Source organism: Chenopodium album, chromosome 11 (assembly GCF_948465745.1).
Source record: "Chenopodium album chromosome 11, dcCheAlbu1.1, whole genome shotgun sequence".
Classification (NCBI taxonomy): domain Eukaryota; kingdom Viridiplantae; phylum Streptophyta; class Magnoliopsida; order Caryophyllales; family Amaranthaceae; genus Chenopodium; species Chenopodium album.
Window position 1 is genome coordinate 2160506 of NC_137844.1, and position 24723 is coordinate 2185228.

The 24723-nt window shown below is 34.7% G+C and overlaps 3 protein-coding genes and 1 long non-coding RNA gene across 4 annotated transcripts; 3 read left to right on the plus strand and 1 right to left on the minus strand.

The window, feature by feature from the left end:
• The first annotated feature begins 756 nt into the window (after positions 1-756).
• On the plus strand, positions 757-5742 carry LOC145567131 (uncharacterized). The gene is made up of 5 exons (XM_081626367.1): positions 757-1301; positions 2786-3036; positions 3231-3522; positions 3730-3882; positions 4932-5742. The coding sequence occupies exons 1-5, from the start codon at positions 924-926 to the stop codon at positions 5325-5327; spliced, it is 1470 nt and encodes a 489-aa protein (XP_081482493.1). The 5' UTR covers positions 757-923; the 3' UTR covers positions 5328-5742.
• Positions 5743-10314: 4572 nt separating this feature from the next.
• On the plus strand, positions 10315-13567 carry LOC145567132 (uncharacterized). The gene is made up of 3 exons (XM_081626369.1): positions 10315-10436; positions 10605-10717; positions 10892-13567. The coding sequence occupies exon 3, from the start codon at positions 11035-11037 to the stop codon at positions 13351-13353; it is 2319 nt and encodes a 772-aa protein (XP_081482495.1). The 5' UTR covers positions 10315-10436; positions 10605-10717; positions 10892-11034; the 3' UTR covers positions 13354-13567.
• Positions 13568-16915: 3348 nt separating this feature from the next.
• On the plus strand, positions 16916-17570 carry LOC145567134 (uncharacterized). The gene is made up of 2 exons (XR_014095507.1): positions 16916-17361; positions 17464-17570. It is a non-coding gene; the product is annotated as an uncharacterized LOC145567134 (long non-coding RNA).
• Positions 17571-18872: 1302 nt separating this feature from the next.
• On the minus strand, positions 18873-24305 carry LOC145567133 (uncharacterized). The gene is made up of 3 exons (XM_081626370.1): positions 21898-24305; positions 21760-21817; positions 18873-19428 (listed from the first exon to the last, which is right to left on the minus strand). Exon 1 carries the CDS (start codon positions 24262-24264, stop codon positions 22408-22410), a length of 1857 nt encoding a protein of 618 aa, XP_081482496.1. The 5' UTR covers positions 24265-24305; the 3' UTR covers positions 18873-19428; positions 21760-21817; positions 21898-22407.
• Positions 24306-24723: the final 418 nt, after the last annotated feature.

A 24723-nucleotide genomic window follows, 5' to 3' on the forward strand; every position in this document is an offset into this window, starting at 1 on the left:
GAGGGGTATTGGGGGGGGGGGGGGGGGGGGGGGGGGGGGGGTAGGCCTTGAAGTCTCAACAGTATTTTTGTGCAGTCAGAAAATTCTAAGATCAGGGTCTGCATGTAATCAAGTCCTCTTGTATGGTAACTATGGTGTGCAATCATGGTATTGCGCTTCAAAATTCATGGTTACCCCTCCGGTTTTTCTGTATTTACTTTTCAAGTTTTGTAGAAACGCCTTCTATTTACCTGAGTATTTAAGTTTTCAGCCACAATAGTTCCAGATTGCTGCTCTTTATAGCTTGATACAATTTCCTCTTTGGCTACCTCATTGCTAATGTTCTTCAATACGCTTATGCCATTTCATTGTTTTCACATCTTCAACTAAACCATGTTTATACAGTTAGCAAGTGGCTGGTGATTGACGCCTTTAATGTTCGTTACATCCATTGCTTGGCTACCACTTTACTAAACTAGGGTACCTTACCTTTTGCTATAGGCTTACAATGATAAATAGTAGTGATGTAAACGTGATTTAATCGCAAATCATAGATTCTAGTCATACCACCTTCAAGAGTTTAACCAACTAAATTAACTTAGTGTTTGATGAAAGTTATTACAGAGTAATAATATCATCCAATTTATATCTCAAACCCTAACACGTGATGCCATAAAAGGTACTTACATAGTACTTACTAGAAAAGGAATCGCGCCTATTCACCGCTACAAAAGCAACTGAAAGATGTTTTGTTCGTTCAGTACATCGAATAAAAAGCCCACAAAAAGACCATCTCAACTTCACTATACTACTACTACTAATCACACTTTTCTGGGCTTGAAAACTCCATGCATTTCAGAACTTGAATTCAATTCACACTTTCTCTCTCCTCCATCTTCCTCTTCGTTGAGTGAGTTGTTCTTCCCCAAATCAATCAAGTCTGAATGCATCACCTCATCTTATCCCCCAAATCCCTAATTTCTTCCAATGTCTTCTTCCCCTCACTCCCTCTCCTCCCTCCCACAAACCCTAATTCTATCATCCCATCAAATTCTTCTAAAACCCTCAGAAATTCCATCGTTAATTGCAGAGGAATTGAAGTTTCGATCCTAAGTAATCACTCCAATTCGCTCAGTTCTTCGAATTATAATGGCTCAATTGGAAATGAGAAGTTGAGAAATGTAGATGTTAAAGATGTTGATATTGCGACGCTTGGAAATCTTTGCGTCGACATTGTTCTTAATGTTCCTCAGCTTCCCCCGAAGCCTTTGCCTGAAAGAAAAGCTTACATGGATTCCCTGTCTGCTTCTCCTCCTGATAAGGTATTTTTCTTTTTCTTTTATTTCACATTTTCTTGTTCAATTTTTATCAAGAAATTGTTTGATTTTCATTTTTTTGTTAATTAAAATATTTTATGTGGTTATTAATGAATAGTTTGCTTAATTTTTGCTGCTTTAATTTAAGTCTTTGGGTATTTATATTGATTATACATTAGCAAAATGTTAGATAACAATGATTAGCCTCTTTTTGGAGCAATTTTTTTAAGTTCCTTTATTATAATATGCTTATGCCATTTCTTGTTTCATGAAATATCTTATGCCAATTTAATCCCAAGAAAATATAATGGGAATGAGGTTTTGTTGGTTGAGAATGGAGCCTATGTTTTTGCTCTCAATTTGGAAAGAAATTTATGGGAAAATGAAGAAAGAAAGTTAAAGGCTTACTTGAGTTTGTTTGACTAAATGCAATATATTACTGGCATTGGATCATGGTGCTAATTGTGGTTGGGTATGTTCCAAACTACGTGTACATGATTCAGAAGCTCCAAACTTTACTGCTTGACTAATAACTTGATTATCCATGGGACATGGCAACTGATGATTAATGTATAATCTTATTGCCGCCAAGATTTTAGGATAACATATTACTCCTTATCTAGTCCATGACACAAAGATTCATTGATAACCCATTTGGTAACCACTTATAAAGTTATAATAGTTATAAATAGCAGTAATATGAACAGATTTACGTTAAATTTGGCAAGCAAATTAACATTCTAATGTCCATAGTAAGGCTTTCTCATCCCAAAGACCGAAACTTGAGTTTTTCTTCATAAATGTCCATTACCATCCAATACAGCTTTTTGGTTGAACTAGCATTACCATGGAAATAAATATTGATTTCTCTTTCAAATTTATATGCCAATTCATTCCCATTACCATAATTTATTATTACTTACCAATCGGGCCATGAGGGTTAATAGCATTCAAATTTTAGATTATAAACTGAAGTAGGCCTCCCCTTTTAAAAATGGAAGGGTTTGCTACTTTGCTTGATATTATACAAATTAGAATCCTGCAAGCATGTTCGTGCTTATAGAGTAAGATGTCAGTGGTATTAGAAAACTCCCAATGTTAGAACTTAGGAAGTTTAGGGCCTTCCCTTCTTCTACAGCAATTTGTTTAAAACCTTGCTAGTATAAAAGCTTAAATTCCATGGAGGTTGAGTTTTCCAAAAGGCCAGAATTAGAGTTCTTTCATTGGAGAAGTTTTAACTTTGTGATTTTGTAAGCTTCTTTGTCTTATATAGAGTTCTTTGTTGCTTGCTAAATGGTTAATGATTGCTTGATTAACATAAATTCAAAATTGGAGAACTTTTTACTTTGTGATTTTGTAAGCTTCTTTGTCTTATATAGAGTTCTTTGTTGCTTGCTAAATGCTTAATGATTGCTTGATTAACTTTTATATTTCTTTTCCTGACTGTATCTCTGAATTCTTACATTGGTGATCATATGTTTTTCCCATAGCAATATTGGGAAGCTGGTGGCCACTGTAATACAGCCATTGCAGCAGCCAGACTGGGGCTACGATGCCGTGCTATTGGTCATGTGGGTAATGAAATCTATGGCAGTTTTCTTCAGAATGTGCTAGATGATGAGGGAATCGGTTTTGTGGAGATGGTTGATGATCTTGAAGCTGTTAAGAGTGCAACCGAAGCATATCAAACCCTCCTTTGCTGGGTTTTGGTGGATCCTTTGCATAGGCATGGTTTTTGCAGGTTTGTGTACCTTAAGTGATGTTCTGGATAGATAGAGAAGTGATGAAGGTTGATTACAATTTGTTCTACGTGCTAGAGAGTAGATTATCTGTTGTGAATATTCAACACAAATGAAACAAAATGACATGACATTATAAAATTCATGATTAAACTTTCACTTTACTTGTTAACTAAATGTATGTTTTCTCTATCAGCCGAGCAGATTTTAGTGACGAGCCTGCTTTTAGTTGGATAAATGAGCTCTCAAGGGATGTAAAATTGGCTATCAAACAGTCAAAGATTTTGGTGGTCAATGGGTATGGTTTTGATGAGCTCTCCCCTGGTTTTATATTGTCTGCTTTGAAGTATGCTGTGGAAGTTGGAACTTCTGTCTTCTTTGATCCTGGACCAAAGGGGAAATCTTTATCTATGGGATCTCCTGAAGAACAAATTGCGCTTAACGAGCTTTTGAAGATGAGTGATGTTCTGCTTCTAACTTCTGATGAGGTTAAAGCTCATAAACTTTGTGTCTAAATTTATTCCTCATTCTGAATGTAGTGCTTCCTCTGCAAAAACCTCATTTGGCTCTTTATTGGACCTTTTTTAGGCTTTAGGCATGCATTTGTTTGCTTTTTATAGATGCTTTACATCACCATGCTGCTGTATCTATCATGTCTGCCTGTTTGTAATGTGTGTATGCAAACAATTTTTTAGGCTGAATCCTTGACTGGCATTGGTAATCCAATTTTAGCTGGGAAAGAGTTGCTCAAAAGAGGGTCAAGGACCAAATGGGTCATCATCAAAATGGGATCGAAGGGTTCAATACTTGTCACTTTTTCTGGGACATCTTGTGCCCCATCATACAAGGTAACATTTAGTCATCTAAAACTTTGTGAAAAGTAGTTTATACTCTGTATACCCAAGATGCTGCTTTAAAAGGGTAGAAAATTGTCTTCACCTTCTGCACTTTTCATATGCTGAACAATTATCATTAAACAAATTTCAATGAAAGAGAAATCTGTTCTTGGCTGCATGTTCACATATACATTTTTGAACTCTCATTACTTTATTGTGCATCTGTCCAACTTAGAGAGAACCTAATTTGAGGGATGCCATCATATATGATGTCTGAAAGTGTTAACTTTATAAAATTGTTTCACACGCAGTTGTAAATTGAAATGAGTGTTGTCATCAATTCATAAAACATTAAACTACCTATGGTACATACCTTAAGCTGTAATGTGATGAAGATCAACTTGTGTGTGATGTTTATGACCATGTCAACACGTGTGGGGCTTTGCTCTAGGCTCAATTTAATAAGGTGCAGATAACACACGTATAATGTGCTGTTTAAGATAAAGAAATGCTGAGACTAGGATTTTAAGTGTTTATATTCCGCAAAATGAGTACTATGTTTTTATGTTCAATATGCATGCAGATGGCTTAGACCTCAAGATTAATGATATACAATGGGTACAAACAAACAAAAAAACTAAGCCCCTACTCTTTGCACAAACCTACCTTCTATGGTGCACATACTATTTCCATGTTTCCTCTATCATAAATCTACTGTGTAACTGTGTTAACCTACGGGAAATCTCTTCATTAAATTTTCTTTCTAGCTCTTTCTTTGTAGCTCCCCATATTAGTAGCAAAAAAAAATATCATTAAACTCCCTGCTTAACTAGACTTTTCTAGCAGTACTTTTTTGCAAATTTTCATATGTTTGGGTTCCCCACATTTTGGGTTGATGCTGCCTTTTTTGTAGTGATTTTCTGGTCTTGATGCCAAATGTGTTTGACTATATAAAGTATTGTGAAAAGCTGTCCTTATAGGACTTGTTATTGTATAAAGGTTTTTCTTTGTTTTTCCTTTATATCACAGATGAATACAAGTTGCTACCATGAATGTTTCAGGTGAAGATCATTGACACTGTTGGCTGCGGGGATAGTTTTGTAGCTGCTGTGGCATTTGGTTTCGTGCATGAAATGCCTAGGATTCACACATTAGCTATAGCTAATGCAGTTGGTGCTGCCACAGCTATGGGTTGTGGTGCTGGCAGGAATGTTGCAACCTTAACAAAAGCAGTGGAACTCATCAAGGCTGGTGATCTAAATGAGGATGACAAATTTTGGAGGGATCTTCTTGATAAATCTGCAGATGTTCAGGAATTCACTTTGCTCTCAAAGAAAGTAATAAACGAAACAGATAGTAATTTGAATTGTGTGTCCTTTGAGAAGATATATCCAGAATTGACAAGTAAGCTTGAATTAGCCAAGTTATTCACTAAAGTCTTCTCTTCCGAATCATAGTCTTCTAGTACAGCACATACCACTATTGATTGTTGGCATCTTGCCCCATTCTGCACCCTATCCCTTCACCTTTTGTATTCTGGGATAGGCCGGGTGAATTTTGGTTCACTGTTACATTGTAACAAACTGCTAATAGTTGCAGATATGATAGGAGGAAGTGATAGCAGAGCTATTGAATTTTTGTAACTAGAATTGCAAGGATATGTACTTAGATTGCCACCATATTGGTAAAAATAGGGGGTCTGTGTCTGCCACATTGGTGAATGGTGTATAAAAAAAAAATTCTGGCGATATTTTGTATTTAGAGAGCGACGGGTACAAAGACACCCTGATCTAAAGTTGGGACCTGTATTGTGAATTTGTGACTTCGTATGTATTTGTTCAAGCATTATTCTGTTATATTATTCTGTGCTGATAGGCATTGGCGAGTGATAACGAAATGATAGATTGCAGTGCACAAAAGAATTATGCAGAAGACCAGAAGTCTTCAAGATTCAAATGGTGTCCACTCCTCAAGTGACAGTATCATAATAATGGCTCAAAACTTTAAAACTGTGGTAATTTTTTTTTTTTTTTTTCCTTTGTGGAATCCAACAAATGGGTATCAAGCTTGATTTGACCGTGTTAATATAGTTTGTGTTGTTGGTGATGAAGGACGGGCATTTTGTTTGCATATAGATTTAGTACGTACATAATTTGTTCACATAAAATGAAATATATGATAGACGTGTTTCTTTTTCTTTTTTTATGAATTATACTATTTATTGATTTTTTTTTCTTTTTTTTTTTTTTTTTTTTTTTTTTTTTGAAAGATATTGATGTATTTTATTATATATAAAAAGGGGGGAAATTCTTTTATGAGTCGTATATTTTCCATAAAAAAGAAATGGCTTTAGTCATTCCATTATGAATGAACAATTGTAGCAATCAACCTACCAAAAGCAACAATAATGATTCGTATTGACTCTATTGAGTAACAAACACAAAACTCATACAATACAGGATGATATTATTTTTTTTTTTGATCCAAAAGAAGATGCAGTACATCCAAAGAGAAGAAAAAGAAACAGAAAAAGAAAATACAAGCACACTAGTAACTAAAGAAAATAAAACTACCTACGGAGGGATAAGACGCGGCATAGCCACACCTCGTATATCCTCCTCTAAAATACGACTAAGCTCCCCCGGAACATTATTCTTAAAGAAAACTAATTGAGAGTCCTGAATTACTCCGCGGTTGGCCAACCAATCCGCCGCCCTATTGCCTTCTCTGAAGATATGAGCCACTTTTACTTGCCATCGATCGTCATTTAGCAGCCTCAAACATTGATTTATGTCATGAATATTCTCTCCATAAGCTACCTTCTGCGTTTTTAAGGCTTGAACACAGGCCAAATTATCCAATTGAACCTCCAATTTAGCAATCTGCAGATTTTGAGCCATCTCAAGGCCCGTGACCAGAGCCAATACTTCAGCTCTAAACGCTGTGCAGTACCCAAAGCTTGCAGCAAATGACGTGATGAGGTTACCTGCATTATCTCTGATGATCCCACCTCCTCCTGCTGGGCCAGGACAACCTTTGGCTGATCCATCACAGTTCAAGACATACCAGCCATAATCAGGGGCATGCCAAGTTATATTAGCAGGCACTTTGTAGCGTGTATTGCTAGTCTGATCTTTGTTCGCATCCCATATAGCTCTTCTTGCCTCATCATATCTCACTTGGAGGAATGCTCCAAAGTCTATTGGGAGTTCATCTCTTCGATTGTAGACAAAGCAATTTCGCCAACGCCATATCCACCAAACTGCTATCCCAAAGAACGTGGCCCATGATTCTTTTCCCTCAATCGAGTCCTCCTTTGCATTTTCAGCTATCCATTCCTTCACATTGCCTTGATAAAACTTGTGAGCAATTGAATCATCAACCACTTTTCTCCAAACCACACGAGCAACAGGGCAATCTCTAATTATATGCAAGGTGGTCTCATCAGCCGCACCACATATATAGCACTTGGGGTCATCAGTTAGTCTTCTCTTAAATAAATTCGAGTTCCCAAGGACTCTATCATGGCAAGCAAGCCACAGAAAGGCACGAATTCGTTGCTGCACAGGGGCGTGCCACACAATATCCCAACACTCCTCATCCAAAACATCAGTATGATGTTGCATGATCCGAATAGCAGATTTAATTGTAAATCTACCGAATACAGGATGATATTATGGTAAGTAATGAATTTGGATATATTTGACAATTCAATGAAGATGACTTTCTGACATCTTAATATGACCCCGTGATACCAATTTAGTTTAAACAAACATCGTTCTTAAGTACCACTGTAACATAATCCTAAAAAGCCATATAGTTGAATCGAATTCATTTTCAAGACTTCAGAAGCACAATAGGTCTTAGTTGCATCCTAGTGCAGCTAAGATAGCTACAACAAGGGGAGGCCCAAACCACGCTCTATAAAATGAACATTTAGTTAAAAATTATGAACATGAAAAAAAAATGAACATTTAATAACAAAAAATGAACACGTAAAAAAATGAACATTTAATACTAAAAAGTGAACATGTTATAAGAAAATGATCATTTATTAAAAATGAACATGATTATCATATAATCATAAATTTGCTAGACCACGACCTTAAAAATGAACACATTAAAAAAAAAAAAAAAAAAAAAAAAAAAAAAATTGAACATTCAGTAATAAAAAGTGAACATGTCAAAAAAAAAGAAATGAACATTTAGTATATTAGAAATGAACCGTCATATATGAACACTTTAAAAATGAACATTTAGTATTAAAAAATGAACACTTATAAATTGAACATGTAACAAAAAGTTTTGAACATTTAGGATATTAAAAATGAACATGATTTTCATAAAGGTTCAAATTCATTGTATATAATTATTAATGAAAAATAAAGACAAAATAAATTGTTGAAATATGTTCATTTTTTATGTATTTAATATTCATTTTCGATGTACTAAATGCTCATTTTGTAAAAGATGTTCATTTTCAAAATCCCTACGTGTTCATTTTTTTTTTAACAAAAATTATATTCAAGATCGATTGTAATTATTTAAACTCTAAAAAATTGAATATACACCTTAAATCTAATCTTGATTCATCATAGAGAAAATAATTATTGATTTGTAACATGATAGAAATCAAAAGGAAAAAAAAAATCAAAAGAAAAAAAGTGAGAGAGAGAGAGAGGAGAGAGAAAATGACTACAAATTAAGCAATATAATTGATATTGATTAACAATTAAGCAATTTAATTGATATTCATTAACAATTAAGCAATTTAATTGATATTCATCACAAATTCATAATAATTTCAAATAATCAAACAATTTATCATCATACATGATCAACAAAATCATACAAAATACAATTACAAATTGATAAAATCTAACCTCCATTGTTTTCTTTGACCTTCAACTTTCTCTCTCCTCCATTTTTTCCTTTCCTCTTTGATAAAGCCAATTGATTGAATCTGAAACTCATAGATTTAGAAAGAAAGGAGTATACCCATCAAAACATGAATTACTAACTCAAAAATTTATATAAACGAAGAAGAAAACTTTAAAGATTGAAGGGAAGTGAGGTAAAGAGGAGAGAGAAAATTAAAAATTGAGAAGAAAATTGAAGAGAGAGAAAAATAATAGAGCTAAGGACGAAGAAGAAAGAGAATTAAGATATAAGGAAGAAAAAAAAACGTATTTTCATTTTAACGTACTATATGTTCACATTTAATGTTGTTGCAGCTTGCTTGGCTGCACTAGAATGCAGCCAAGAATTTGCGTCAGAAGCATATTGGTAGACCTTTTATATATCCAAACCAACTTAGACCTTTTATATATCCAAAGCAACTTATATGGTCCTGAGAGGCATCCTACACATCCACTTTAATTTTGGAAAAAATTTAAAAATTGGCCCTAAAGCTTGGATTATAATCTTCAATTTTGGACAATTTTCTACTTTTCTAGACCAAATAGAAAAGAGGTTGGGGTGCTTTTCATGGACCCCACGACTCCTAAAAAGACACTTTGAGTGGTTAAAATTGTCTGTTTTTTCTACAAAGTGTTAATTTAGCCATTTATATATACTTAAGCCTACCTCAAAGCAAACACAATGGTTAACCACAATCTTTTGGTTATTATTTATTTTATTAATTTCTCCATCTTCCACCTCACCTATAACCATTTTATACCCATTTAATTACCAATATATCTCAACAATTAACCATAACTTTTTGGTTATATATTTTCTCTCTCCTACTTTTACCCAATTTCACCTCACAATCTCTCTCTTTCTCTCTCCTACTTTTACCCAATTTCACCTCACAATCTCTCTCTTTCTCTCTCCTAATTTAACCCAACCCCGCCAAGGACAAATATTAAAAGCAAAAAGTATATTATTTTAATCTATAACCCAATGTTGATAACCAGGTTATTGTTGTAATCTGGTTACTACAATTTTTCCACAAAATTTTCTCTCCCCTCATTTTTTTTTTTTATTATTTTTCCACTTTCTCTCTCATAATAACCAAGTAATGTGGTTATCCACTGGGTGTGCTCTCAGGACTTTGATCGACTAATGATTATATATGGTTCCAAACAATATTATTTAACCTTGGGATGCACTATCTATAATCTCAAAAAAATTCAAAATTGAGTTTTGAAATATTCGAAATTGCTCTGATTTTTTTTTTAAAGCCCGAAATTGCTCTGATTTCGTGCACCGTAGCCTTCAAATTTAGTCTTAAACTCCTAATAGAAGCCAAATTAAAATAAAATAAAATAACAAGTGTAGAAATTATTAAAAAAAAAAGTAAAAAGAAATTAAAAAAAAAAAGTTAAAAGAAATTCCCAATCATATCAGAAAATAACGAGGGTAGTTAAGGGAAAGCACAGAACAAAAACAGAACAAGTAGTTGGATGACCCAAAAATACCCCTTTTTATATGAATTTTGATGTATAATTCAATTACCCTAAAAAAAAATCCTCTCTGAATCGCCAACAATCTTGCTCAACTCTTAGCTACCCTTTTGCCCCTGCAAATTTATCTCTTCCCTTCCTCTACCCTCCTCCTATAAGGTGCTGTCTTTTTACCCAATTTTTATTTGTGCCCGCCAAAATCTATTTTAATTCCCTCTTTCTAACCTTATTCTATCTTCTCGTGCCTATTTTTTTTCAATTTTGTTTGCTAGATCTGTAATTTTTGTTAAATCAATGTCTCATTCTGTTTGTGTTTTGATTTTTCAGGTGATTTCTGAGGTGGGTTTTTATAAAGTTCGAATCTTTCTACAATTTGCAAGATACCCAGATCAAGAATTTGGTGATTCTGTAATTTCTGCTTCTAGAATTCGCTGTTTCTGGTAATTTGCTCGGTACCCATCTATGAATTTTTCAAATTTTTCCATTATTTTTCCTCCAATTGATGCTTAATTAGTTAATGATATATAGGGTTCCAAAAATTGTGATTGATTTTTATTATTAGTTCATTTAGATCAAATGAAATGTTGAAATCTTGTTTGTAATTGGGTTTTCAGTGTTGTTTGCTGGAATCTTGTTGCTGAAGCTGAATATCTGAACTGCTTGACTGTTGCTTGATGAGTCTTGTTGAGTAAATAGGAGTGGGAGTGATATGGAGGATTAATTTCTATTTGGTGTGAGTCAATTTAGTTGTGGGCTCATGGAAGACCGCGATTTGGTTATTGGGTCGAGTCATGGTTTTCCTAATGTGAAACAAGAATATGGATTTTTCAATAACCATGAATTTATTTCTAGTCAAAATCATGGTTTAGGGCATGGGAATTCTTTACCTTTAGAAGAGAACCATGAGATTGAATTAGATGTGCAACATGACAATGAGCATGAATTGGGATTGGCTCATGAGCAGAGCCACCATTTGACTATTAGCCAGATTGATGAGGATAATATGAGTCCGCTTCAATTAGTTACTCGTGATTATGATCAAGATGATGGATATAGTCATGAAGATGAGGCTGAATCAAATGTAGGTTCTAGTGGACAGGTGGTAGAAAAAGGGAGTTTTGAGGAGCCGGGTCATCAGTTGTGTGCTACAGATGAAAGTCATAAGTTAGATCACTTAGATGTTTCAGATACCCATGATTTTGATAAAAGCCTTGAGATGAATGGCAACCATACTCAAGAGATGAGCATCGCTCCTACTTCAGATTTTGAAATTGGGGTGCCTGAGATGATTTACTCTGCGCCTCCTATTGTGCAGTCACGGTGTGTTGTTCAAGCGACTGACCATGAATTGCATGTGGGACAGGAATTTCCTGATGTGCAGAGCTGTCGTAGGGCACTTAGAGATGCAGCCATCGCCCTTCATTTTGAAATTCAGACGGTCAAGTCTGATAAAACTCGCTTCACTGCCAAATGTGTCAACGAGGGATGCCCTTGGAGGATCCATGCTGCTAAGCTTCCTGGTGTTCCTACATTCTCAATTCGAACCCTTAACAGTAATCATACATGTGATGGTTTAACTCATCTTGGCCATCAACAAGCCACTGTTGAATGGGTTGCTCATTCCGTGGAGCAGCAACTTAGGGAGAATCCAAATTGCAAGCCAAAAGAAATATTGGAAGAGATCCACCGGGTTCATGGAATTGCTTTATCATACAAGCAAGCCTGGAGAGGGAAGGAACGAATCATGGCTACTGTCCGTGGATCATTCGAGGAGGGATATCGACTCCTTCCTCAGTATGTTGAACAGATTGAACGAACAAATCCAGGGAGTATAGCAGCGGTGTTTCCCAATCCAGAGGATAACTCTTTCCACCGGCTGTTTGTGTCGTTTCAAGCATCAATTTATGGTTTTCTCAATGGATGTCGCCCCCTTCTTGCACTTGATAGGATTGCCTTAAAGAGCAAATACCTGGGGACCTTACTTCTGGCTGTTGGTTATGATGGGGATGGAGCTCTATTCCCTTTAGCTTTTGGGGTAATTGATGAGGAAACTGATGACAATTGGATGTGGTTCCTCTCTGAGTTGCATAGTTTGCTCGAGTTGAATACAGAGAATATGCCAAGGCTAACCATCTTGTCTGATAGGCAAAAGGGTATAGTTGAGGGGGTGGAAGCAAATTTCCCCACTGCATTCCATGGGTTTTGTATGCGACATCTTAGTGAAAGCTTTCGTAAAGAGTTTAACAACACCATGCTCGTCAATCTATTCTGGGAAGCTGCTCGGGCCCTTACTGTCATCGAGTATGAGACCAAAATTCTTGAGATTGAGGAAATTTCATCAGATGCAGCCTATTGGATCAGACGGCTTCCACCACGCTTGTGGGCCACTGCATATTTTGAAGGGACGAGATTTGGCCATTTGACAGCTAGTATGGCTGAATCAGTCAGCCCATGGATTCTAGAAGCTTCTACTCTCCCAATGGTTCAGATGATGGAGAATATAAGAAGGCAGCTGATGACTTTGTTCAATGAACGGCGTGAAGTAAGTATGCAATGGGCAAGCACACTGGTACCAAACGCAGAAAGACAGGTGGCAGAAGCCATAGAGCAAGCTCGGACTTACCAAGTTCTCCGAGCTAATGAAGCTGAATTCGAAGTTATATCCCATGAGGGGACCAATATTGTTGATATCAGAAATCGTTGTTGCCTTTGTCATGGATGGCAGGCATATGGGTTGCCGTGTGCTCATGCTGTAGCGGCTTTACTTTCTTGTAGGCAGAATGTTCACCGGTTTGCTGAGAGCTGCTTCACAGTTGCTACTTACAGAAAGGCTTACTCCCAGACCATTCACCCTATTCCAGATAAGACCCTGTGGAATGAGGGCAATAACAATAACAATAACAATAGTTGTACTGACATCATCTTGAGCCCGCCTAAGTCACTTCGGCCACCTCCACGTCCTAGGAAAAAGCGTGTCCGGGCTGAAGACCGAGCTGGCCCAGTGAAGCGAGTTGTGCACTGTAGCCGTTGCAATCAAACAGGACATTTTAGAACCACCTGTGCAGCTCCTATATAGATAACTAAATGCATGATGATTCATCATCTTTATTTTCCTTGCTATGTTTTTCTGTAGTTGCATTAAGAGTTAATTGTACTTCAGAATCAGGCTCTGTTATTAGTTCTAATACAACAAGAGTTCCAATTGAGTGCAACTAATTCTGGCAATTTTAATTGATCTGTTCATAGCAGTTTCGTTGCTATATTTCTTAGTTGAACACGATTAATGTATGGAGTATAATGTTTGCCAACGCATAAGTTTAACAAGTATTATAGTAAAAAGTTGATATCTCGTATTTTGAAATTATATACAAGTATATGGACAAATTTAACATGTTTTCACATGACTGTTTTATCGCTCCGTATAAAATTACAAAAAAAAACCAGTCAAAGTAGGGATTGTGAATGCACTGAATAGTAATTACAAAGAAGGTTTTTCTACATCGAGCTACATTTGCTTGACTTTTTTTTGACGAACCAAACCAAATTCTTTTACTTGTTATTTCTTTGTCTATATGGCCTAAATGACCTTATTATTCTATGTCATGTTGTATACACGAATGTACAATATAATCAGATTTACATACTAGTCATACCATCATCATTTTTGTCTAAGAAGTAAGAACCTATAATATTATGAATAATAAATCATTTTCAATATGCTTGACTATTGTTAAAGTCAATTTTTTTTCCCAATTACACTAGGAATTATTATTGAACGAAAGCAAAGTAAAATGTTCTACTAATTTTAGTAAAATTTGTCTATTAATGTATTATCCCTTGTGCTACAGTTTACCCTGCAAGTATGGGCTTCAAAGTTTTAAAATAATGGCTTTGGAATAATGATGATAATTGACACTAAAATTGTGACACTTGGTCACAGTTACCATCTGTGCACTAGTATCATATAACAAGTAATTTTTCGTGTCACTACCAAAGAAAGGTTTAGAATGATGATGGTGAATTTTAGCTTACTTTAACATACTCCATATTAAGTAAAATAGTGTAATATTTCCTTACTATAACGGCTTTTATAGAAGAGGTGGATGAACTTGAAGTATATTTTTTATTATTATTATTTATTTAAGTAAGATGAAAGACTCTATTGAACCGGCACCTCTCACAGGTTAAGCCAGTCCAGCTCCGCAGGTCAACACTTGAGAGTAAATTAAGGGGGGAGGTAAGGAAATTTCTATACTCCTAATCAAAAGTAATTGATGGGGCTCGAAGTTGTGACCTTAAAATCACAAGGTGAGTTTCAACTTGAACTATAATGGAATTTGGTTTAAACTTGTCAGTAGACAACGAGTATCGTATAGAACATATATACCCATTTTTACCAGATCGTATATGAAGGTCTCTATTCGCAAAGGGGAGATTTCTAATAGATATCGGGTGACATTATAAACAAATGATTGTTTAAATCACTTTTTATAAGAGTAACAATCCTAAATTAAACCTATTAATTATTATAGTTAGAAATTAGAGGAACTGAATAGAAGTAATGGTGAACTTAATAAGTCAGGTCAGTTTCACCTCAACACTCACATGACTTTTGTATACAATCAAGCAATATCATTTGTTTGTTTTAAGTAAAATTCTTCATGTCATTGAAATCTTGATTAGTGGGTTTGAAATAAAATCTTGAAAAATGAGCACAACAAAAATTAAAGGAAATAATTCACTGTACTTTTGAAAGGTTTGACATAACTTTGTTTTATGAGTAAGTTAAGAAATATGTCAATTAATAAAATATTTTGATTCTGCAATAAAAAGAATATATCTTTTACTTCCCACTAGAGCAAAGACATGGAGAGCTAATTTGATGCCAAGCTTAAATGCCAAGCTTAACCCTTTCAATGCCCTTTTGAGGTAAAAGGCTTACAGGATAAAAGTCTGAAAAAAAAAATGGAAAATAACAGTAGATATTATAGCTTTTAAAACTTCTTTATGTATTTATTAGTTATGTTATACAAGTATAATAGTCTAACTTTGAATAGAAAGTCATGTGTTTTTGTCTGAAATTATATTTAATTTGTATTATTATTGGATTCTTCTGTGCTCTTCATTCATCCTTTATTCCTTTTAGCTATGAAGACATACAACTTACCTCCTCGACCGATTAAGTAACTCTTGTACTTTTATATAACAGGTGTATTGTATTATTGTACGTCATATATGATAAACTTTACCACCTCTTTGCGCATGCGAATTAGTTAAATTTAAATAAAGTTAAGTGACTAAATATGCTGTAAATTGTACAATATGATGTACCTCCTGTATACGAATTTTGGCGTGACTACTATTTTTTAATGGATTGGAATGGAAATACGGAATTAAGGTAAAAGTATACTTTGACTGCAGATGGATTATGAAATAGAAGGTTATATAAAATTTGGTCATTAAGCAAAAGGTCTCTAAATTAAATTTTACCAAATACATGGTTAGTTCTTCCCCTTAAAAAAGATTGATAGCCCGATAATTGAAATTAGCAATTAAGCAGACCTCATTTTGTTGAAATTGAATTAAAGGGTCTATTAATATTTTAACAATGATAGTGACACTATAATATAGGGTAGTAAATTAGGAGTAATATTTCTTAAATTGGAATGGATTGCAATTATATTGCCACAAAGGGAATCTACACCTTTAGTCTAAATTGGAATTCTTATCATCATTGACACTCTCTAATTGGTTTTGGTACAAAAACATACCAATGAATAGGTCTATATTATTGGCCAATTTACATAATTGTAACATTGAATTGAATATCAGCTCTTTAAACCATGATTTATCATATTAATACGTACTATTCACAAAAAAAAAAAAAAAAAAAAAAAAAAAAAAAAAAAAACACCATATTATTATATATGTACAATAGACAAATTCTTCTTAATAATTCATACAAAATTATAAATTATTTCTTTATCAAAAAATATCTTTTTTAATAACCTTCTAAACTTTCTTGTTTGAATACAGTTGTTTCCTTTACTTTTTTATCATTCTTGAAAAGATTGCTTCATATAATTATTCCGTCGATAAGTATTTTTCAATTGAAGGGTGCATAGAATACCGGTCCAATATACAGAAAAAACTGGTTTTATTTTTTGTTACACGTCCAATATATTGAGCAGCTAGTGGGAAAAGAGTACAAATTACCTAACTATTAGTAATGTAAATGTAACAAATGAAGTAGTCCAACTTATCGTTTAGTGACAACCAAAAGAAATGAAGTCAAACTAGTAATTTAATTAATAATTAACTAATTATGTCAACAATAAGTCAGAATAATGATAAATTAATTCCCTGCATAAATTTTCAACTGATAAATATATATATATATATATATATATAAGGTATTTTAAGAAGAAAAAAAAAAAAAATCAAATAACGTACTTTTGCGTGTGAACAAGGCATTTTTCTGAGGTGCTGTAGAAAGTGGACTTATTTTCATGTGTCACAAACTTTTTATAAAAAAAAGAACTTATTCTTACATATAAAGGCCTAAAGGGAGGATGGACTTCACACCTTTAATTTACAACTTCAAAAATATTGATAGATCATAATGCATGGAACAAATAGTAGACCTAATTCTCATTCTCATTCTCATTCCATTTCTCTCTCACACTCAAACTCAAACTTTTCCTTATTGTGAATCATGGTTGAGGGGAATGTTGTCTGGCTCGAAGTCTTTCGGTTATTGATTCTTAATATGAATGATTTCGGACCAGGCTTCATTCCCCTCAACATACACATGTAGGTTAATCTTTAATATGGTGAATACTATTACAGAGTATAAATCTACAACGTAACTATCAATATAAATTTCACCACTGACAGGTTCTAAGAAGGTTCAGATGTACACAACTTTACTAGCAACATTAGCAGATGCATGCTATTTCGAGCAAAACATATAAAGTGAGTTTCTTTAATAAAATCAATGTTTTATGCTTCCTTTACTAATCAAAATGTGGTTTCATTCTTTGTTCAAGTCCAAAACGTGGTCTTCTCATCTTCTTCAGTTAAGGTGTGAATATATTTGGTTATTTTATAATTCTAGAAAGGCATTAACAATAATGTTTTGGCTTTGGAATTTATTTATTTTGTTTATTTATTTATCTTTATTCAGGGTTTGTATGTTTTGAGTTTCAAGAAAATGTGAACATTCGATCTGCTGTCAAAGGGTGGGTGTTGCAAGAAGTGTTAAAAGTCAATAAGAATTACTTTGTTTGTTATGTATGGACTTTGAATCTTGTAGCTTTAATTGTTGACAATTTTTTTTTTTTAATTAATCTAATTTGTCAGCTGTGAGATTGACTTCATATAATTTTGCAAAAGAAAGCAAATCATTTGCAGTATTTTTTACAGTTTTTAATTTGAAAACACAAGTTTTTGTTTTTATTACTCGAAGGATCAATGATAAAACGGTAGGCATTTTGAACCAAGGTACGTATGTTATAAGGTTATGCACACATATTATACAGTACTCCGTAGTATGTTAGATAAAATTAAAGAATTTAATAGTTAACAAATTGAATTAATTTATCATACCCATCCTAGAAACTTTGTAATATATTAAAAACTCGAAAAGTTTGTTTTGAAATAAAGAATGTATTACAAAGTTTCTAGGATGGGTATGATACACATAATTTATTGATTGATTAGCTATTACATTATTCTTCTAAAATAGTGTTTATAAATATTGTACAAATAATATGAAATAAATGTAGTACCTGTATTTTTTTTTTCTAACTTTTGTACTTAATATTTTGCAACTTCCATGCATTTGAAACAGAAATTGCTCGAATGATACAAGGAAAGTTGTCAATTGCATGTGAATTTTACTAGTAATGATACATGTGGGTCATGTTCTTCAGGAAGTTCGTATATAAAAAGAGCAGAAAACATAATTTATTTTCGTTACATAGCAATTAATTTATTTGTCACAATGTGAAGGAAATTTAAATCACACAATAATAATCAAGTACAAGAACATTATGCTAGATGTATTATGTATCATAGGAAGATATGACAGATTGACAGCTTGCAATGTCAGTAACTTCTCATAAACTTGCAGAGTTTAAGTCTTGGATATACTAACTACAAGAATATTAGTCCAAAAAAGAATTCTGCTGAGACTGCAGGCATGTACGTCTCAGGAGTTGACGATTGTATGAATGGGTCGTGTTTGTGTTTGTGTTTGGTTTCAAGTTGATTCTTCAAGTTGTTCACAAAATAGATCAAAAATTATAGTGATTAATTGATTAAAGGCACGATTTGGCAAATATTCAGTCAATTTGGCTTGATTTATGTTTTGTGTTACTCCGTATCGTGTAAAGTTAAAGGTTGCAGTCAATCTCCCTTCAAACAAAAAAAAAAAAAAAAAAAAAAGAAGGTTGCAGTCAATCTGGATTGTTGTGAGTTTCAGGTAAAACATTTTGCAGCTTCCAGCGCAGTGCTGGGGTGTGGCGGTAAAGAGCAGGCAGATATTCGTTACCAATTCCGCTGAAATGAGATAAATGTCAATAATTTCCAGGCAACAGCATAATATAGGCATACAAGAAGATTTTCAATGCACAGTTTGGAAAGTTATAGATTGAGAATGTTTTAGTATAATGTTACATCATTGTCACAATGATACTTCCGCAGTTCTGCACCAGTGTCATTGTGTCAAGCAGAAGTAAACATAATACACAGACAGTTGTACTGAAAAGGAGATCTATTACATATTTACAGTATAAATTTGATTACGGAAAATTTACCCTTAACCTGAGCACACTGAATCTTCCATATATGTCACCATTTCCGAAATAAATCACCAGGCATGCCTATGATACAACATACAAGGTCACTCGCTAGACATTGCTGAAAGATATCCAGTCAGTGGGAACACTGCCTTTCTCGACCCAGAAGTTATTTTCCACGTATGCCAAACTGCAAAACTCCCTCCTCACACAACCAAAAATCTTTGGTAAGCATTTGCATGCAGAACCTTCACAAAGACATCAGGGAATTTGCTACCCCTTTCACCCTTTGTCCCATATGCAGCTAAGAGCAAATTGATCTTCTCTATTGGTTTTTTCAAAAGAAGTTGCTGCATCAAAGAAGAAAACAAGGTCATTTTGTGCATCTATGAATACGAATTGAATAAGCCGCTTATCTATAAACTGATGCATTTGTCAATTCAACTGACTTGAGGCCTAAGAAAATGGCATCCGGTATAAAATTCTTCCGGCCATTGCAATTCATAAAAAGTTTTGGCATTATTGAATCGCCCCATGCACATTACTGCACTAAATATTCTGAAATCAATTACAAATACTCTGAAAAGCTGTTTGATGGATGATTATTAAGTTTGGAAATGGAATGATAAACTTTATTATTCAGTGCTTGTTCAAACTTTCAATTTTAGACTCTTGTCATTGTCAAGGTTTAAAACACAATGTCTCCATTGCACGATGCATTCCAAACCCAAGTCACAAAAGCCACTCCCCCCATAGCATCACTCCCACTCTCTCATGTGACCAACCCAGCCAATTTACACAATTTCTAGATTACACCTCAGAAAACAACAACAACAAAAAAAAAAAAAAAAAAAAAAAAAAAAAAAAATAGCATGAAATCTTTAATTAGATTATCACACAAGAATATTATGAATGGAAATCAGTATGAGACAAGAGAGAGAAAAGATTAAATCCTCGGGAGGAAAGGGAGAAGAGAGAACACAATATCACGCCAAATTGCAACGAATCATAGACAATACCCACAACACCAAGCAAGTTGATCAAGGGTTGAGTCCATCACCACTAAGACCATATGGCCCACATCTGGCCGTAGAGTTGATGAATTCCCCACACCCAGACTCAGCAGCCATGGTTGACAATACATCAATTATAATATCAAGGAGAAAGGAGCAGTAGTTATCTTTATTAGAGATAGTATGACTTTAAGCAGATGAGAGGATGGTCGGTGACATGCAAAAGGATGTGAAGCAGAGTCATGCTAAGGCAGCGGTGTAAAGAACAGAGCTTGAGGAATCAATTATTAGAAACAATAACCAAACAACTTCAATAAGAGAATAGAATACATTCCTTTACTTTATCTAACACCACTCAAATTCTAGTTGAACCACACAGGCTTTAATATTATCAATTTGGCAACAGAAGTGACTCTGCTCAAGAAAGTGACTGTGAACTAAAGACTCCTCAGGCTATTTGAACCCTCTAGGCTCTTAGTTGGTCTCCTCTCCAGTTACTTAATATCAGTTCAAACATTTTCATAGCCTTTTTGTTTCTTTCAAGAATGTCAATAGCCCCAGACATCGAGCCAATTATGGACATCAAACATTCCAGAAGCAATTCATTGTGCAGGCAAATTCTGATTTTCTAAATTGGTAAAACAAGGTCTTGCAAGCAAAAAAAAAAAAAAAAAAAAAAAAAAAAAAAAAAAAATCCTAGTGTTACATATTGTCACCTCAGAAACTTTGAATTTTGGAGAACTGCAGCTAAATAGAAGCTCTGAGAGAGAGCATTATATTACATCAATCAACAGAAATGAGGAATACTATCTCAGTGTTCTTACAATCAATCAGATTTTTATAACTGAATTATTTACAGTGACAGTGAGCCAGTGACAGCCAGTGGGTTTCCCGCTGCCAGTCCCAAGCCTGGATAAAGGAGGAGGGTTACGGTAGGCCAATGACAACCAGTGTAAAACTTTGTCACCTCACATGACACGTGACATGACAAATATTTACAATAGTTAACAAACAATATTACATACTCTCATCACCAAAGGGCCAGTCTAGACTTTACATGCAATTTCATATCATTATATGCACACTATTTTATAGCTTATAGCAATTGATGAGCTTTAACTAAGTTTGTAAGAATTCTTAGAGGCCATTAAAGACACTTTTCATTCTAATACTGACATCTTCTTCCAAGTAAACTAAGGATGAGGGTAACAGGCAAACCAATTCACTATTGACATTCTGGATTGTGGTTCCCACTAAGGCCGCTAGGGCCACTGTAAATTTCTATCAGCAATAAATTTAAGGGTCTTTTTTTTTTTTTTTTTTTTGGACATAACAATATTTGTAAGACTTGCTTTTTGTGAACCTTAGAGTTCATACCTATGCTACTTTGATCACCACACTCCTCACATTCCTATCTTAAGACTCACTGCTACAGCTGCAGCAAAATAAACAACCAGTTTATGCTGCATTAAAAGGCTGACCATGCAACTCAGATATAACTGCAAGAAAAAGAATTTTAAAATGAACATACATGATCCGAGCAATACATGCATAGGGAATGTCTGAATCAGTTTGATTGTGCAGATAGTCTACTAAGATTGATAAATATCTGTCATAAGTGAAAATATTAATGAGATTGATTTATTCTTAAAGTACCAGTAAACTTACAAGTTTGATCAAGCAGTTGTTCTCATAGCATGATTTCCATGGGCCACGTTGCAAGTCTCTGGTACATATAGAAGTGTAAAAACCCACATCCATTTACAGTCAAAATAATCATGTGAGGAAAGCCAAAAACTTTTATACCTACAGAGTGACAGCGATAATGTACATCACAGCTTGATATCATGTAATACCAACTCAGGTAAGAAAATAGGCAGCCTCCAATTGTTCTCGGTCACTTTGCCTCCATTTTTTTCACTGCTACATAGGACCAATGGCTTTACAAAGAACTAATATGCATCCAAATGAGATTATTTTAGCCTACAATTGACAGAGGTGGGCATCCTCAACCTTGTCAGTTTATGAAGCACATAAACTGGCATACTACGAAGGAGACAGGAGCTACCAAGTACCACCCTATGACCCTACCAGATGTGCTCAAATTGTCCAAGAAAATGACTGCCTGTGTACATATTACAAATGAAGTCACCAAGACTACTGAAATAAGAATCAGCTTCTTAGGTCTATGATGGGTGGGCCATGGCAATCTGTTAAATGTAGGCTCGAATCTGCCGTAGAGAGCAGCTACTCTGTAGACAAATCTCACTTTCAAAGAAGTAAGAAGAGAAAGAATTTTGTAGCCTAGTCAGATCATCAGGACTTTTTTGCTGATGCTTGCATGGGAAAGGTTGGTAGCATATTGAGCAACTTCTTATGATCTTTGTTCTTAGAAAGTAAATCTACCACTATAGAAGCAGTGAATAAATCTGGTGAAAGTTTTCTTTTCTTCATTTCTTGAAGAAGCTCCACCACCATCTTGCTCTCATTTTTCTTACAAAATCCATGCATAAGGGTATTGAATATAAAATCATTAGGGGCACACCCTTTCTCTTTCATTTCTCCTAAATAACTGTAAGCCTCTTCTAATTTGCTTTCCATGCATAACCCATGGATCATGGCTCCATAGGTTACAATTGTCGGTTGCAAACCAACAGATGGTAATCTAGAGAACAGCTCTTTGGCAGCTTCAAAGTTTTTCGCTTTACAAAGCCCGTCAATGAGGCAGTTATAGGTCCTGACTTCCAGCTTAGATCCACGAGCTTCTAAAGTACTAAAAAGTTCCAATGCCTCTTGAAGGCAATCGTTTTTGCAAAGCCCATCCAAATATATGGTATAGGTAACTGAATTTGGTGCAAGGCCAAGATCTCTTATCTCACCAAATATTCTTCCAGAATCCTCAACTCTTCCACCTCTAAGAAGACCAGTTAGCAAGGTATTCATTGTTACAATTGTTGGCTTAATTCCTTTACTAACCATATCTTCATATAACTTCATTGCTTCATCTGCATTCCGGTTTCTAAAATATCCATTCATCAAAGTATTGTAGCTAATTACATCACAACCATCACTACTACTTGCTAATAAGTCAAACACTTCTCTTGCACCATCAACATTACCAAGTAAACAGAGGCCATCTATAAGTGTGTTATGTGTAAACACATCAGGAAGCACACCTAGCTGCTTCATTTTCTCTAACAGTCCTTTCGCTTCTTTTGCTTTGCCAACTTTGCAAAGCACACTAATGAGCATATTAAACGTCACCACATTAGGTTGGATACGTTGGTCCAACATTTCGTTATAAAGTCTTATCGCCTCTTTCCATGTCCCAAAATGACAAAACCCATCAATCAAAGAACTATAAGCCACAACATCGGGAGAAATACCCTCAGATTTCATTTCCATGAACAATGTTTTCGCCTTATGCACAAATCCTGCTTTACAAAGACCATCAATAAGAGCAGTATAAGACACTAAACTAGGTTTAAAACCAAAACCAAGTTTCCCATTCCCCATTTCTCGATGCAACCGCAACGCGGCTTTGGCATTCCCCGTCCTACACAACCCATTGATCAAAATCCCACAAGTAGCCACATTTGGCTTACAACCCAAATGCACCATTTTCCTAAACAAAGCTGCAGCTTCACCAATTTTGACCTCCAAACACAACCCTCTAACCAAAAAGTTTAATGTCATCACATTTGCCTTAAAACCCTTCTTTAAAATCAACCCTAGAACCGAAAACCCAGCACTAGTACATTTCATACTACAATAACAATTCAACACAGTATTCAAGGATATAAAATTGGGAATCAACCCAATTGAATTCAATCTTTTATAATAGCAAATAACAGGATGAAATTGCTTATTTTTAACCATAGCACCCAACAAACAATTGAAAGACGAAATTGGTGGGGTGGGGTGTGAATGAATCATATGATCAAATAAAGAAATTGCTTCTTCTATAGTGATATTGCCTGATTTGCAAGTAATACTTAACCATTGAAGCAATTGGGTACCTTCTTTAGATTGAGACATTGATTTTAGAGTAGTTTTTCTGGGAGTAAGTTCGGAAGGATATACATGAAATAAAGATGAAAGCTTGTTACCCGTTATTGCAGAAGCTGCAATTGATGGTGCATCAGAAAAACGTCTTCGAATGATGAAAGCCATGAATAGCAGTTAGCAGCGCCACAATGCCCACAAACGAGCGAAAGAGGAAATGATAGTGCGAAGGGAAGTTGAAGCAGTGAAAATTATATTTCATTACTTTCTTAATTAGAACAACGGCTATATCACCAAATGCCACTGAGTACTTTAAAAATTCATCAAATGTCATCGGATTTTTCAAAATTCACCAAATGTCACTGACAAACAGTATATTGCCATGGCATGCCATTAATGAGCTCTGGCCGTTAGCTATCCGTTACTGCAATTCTTAATTCACCAAATGCCACCGACTACTTTTGATTTTTCATGAAATGTCATTACTTATATAAATTATTACACAATATACCTCAGACCTAATGAGTTATAGTGGCTAGTTAGTTTTACCTTTTTTGATTTTTTTTAAGGGTAAACTAGCCGTTATACCCAATTTGTTGTATAAATTTGATACTTAGAACACACATA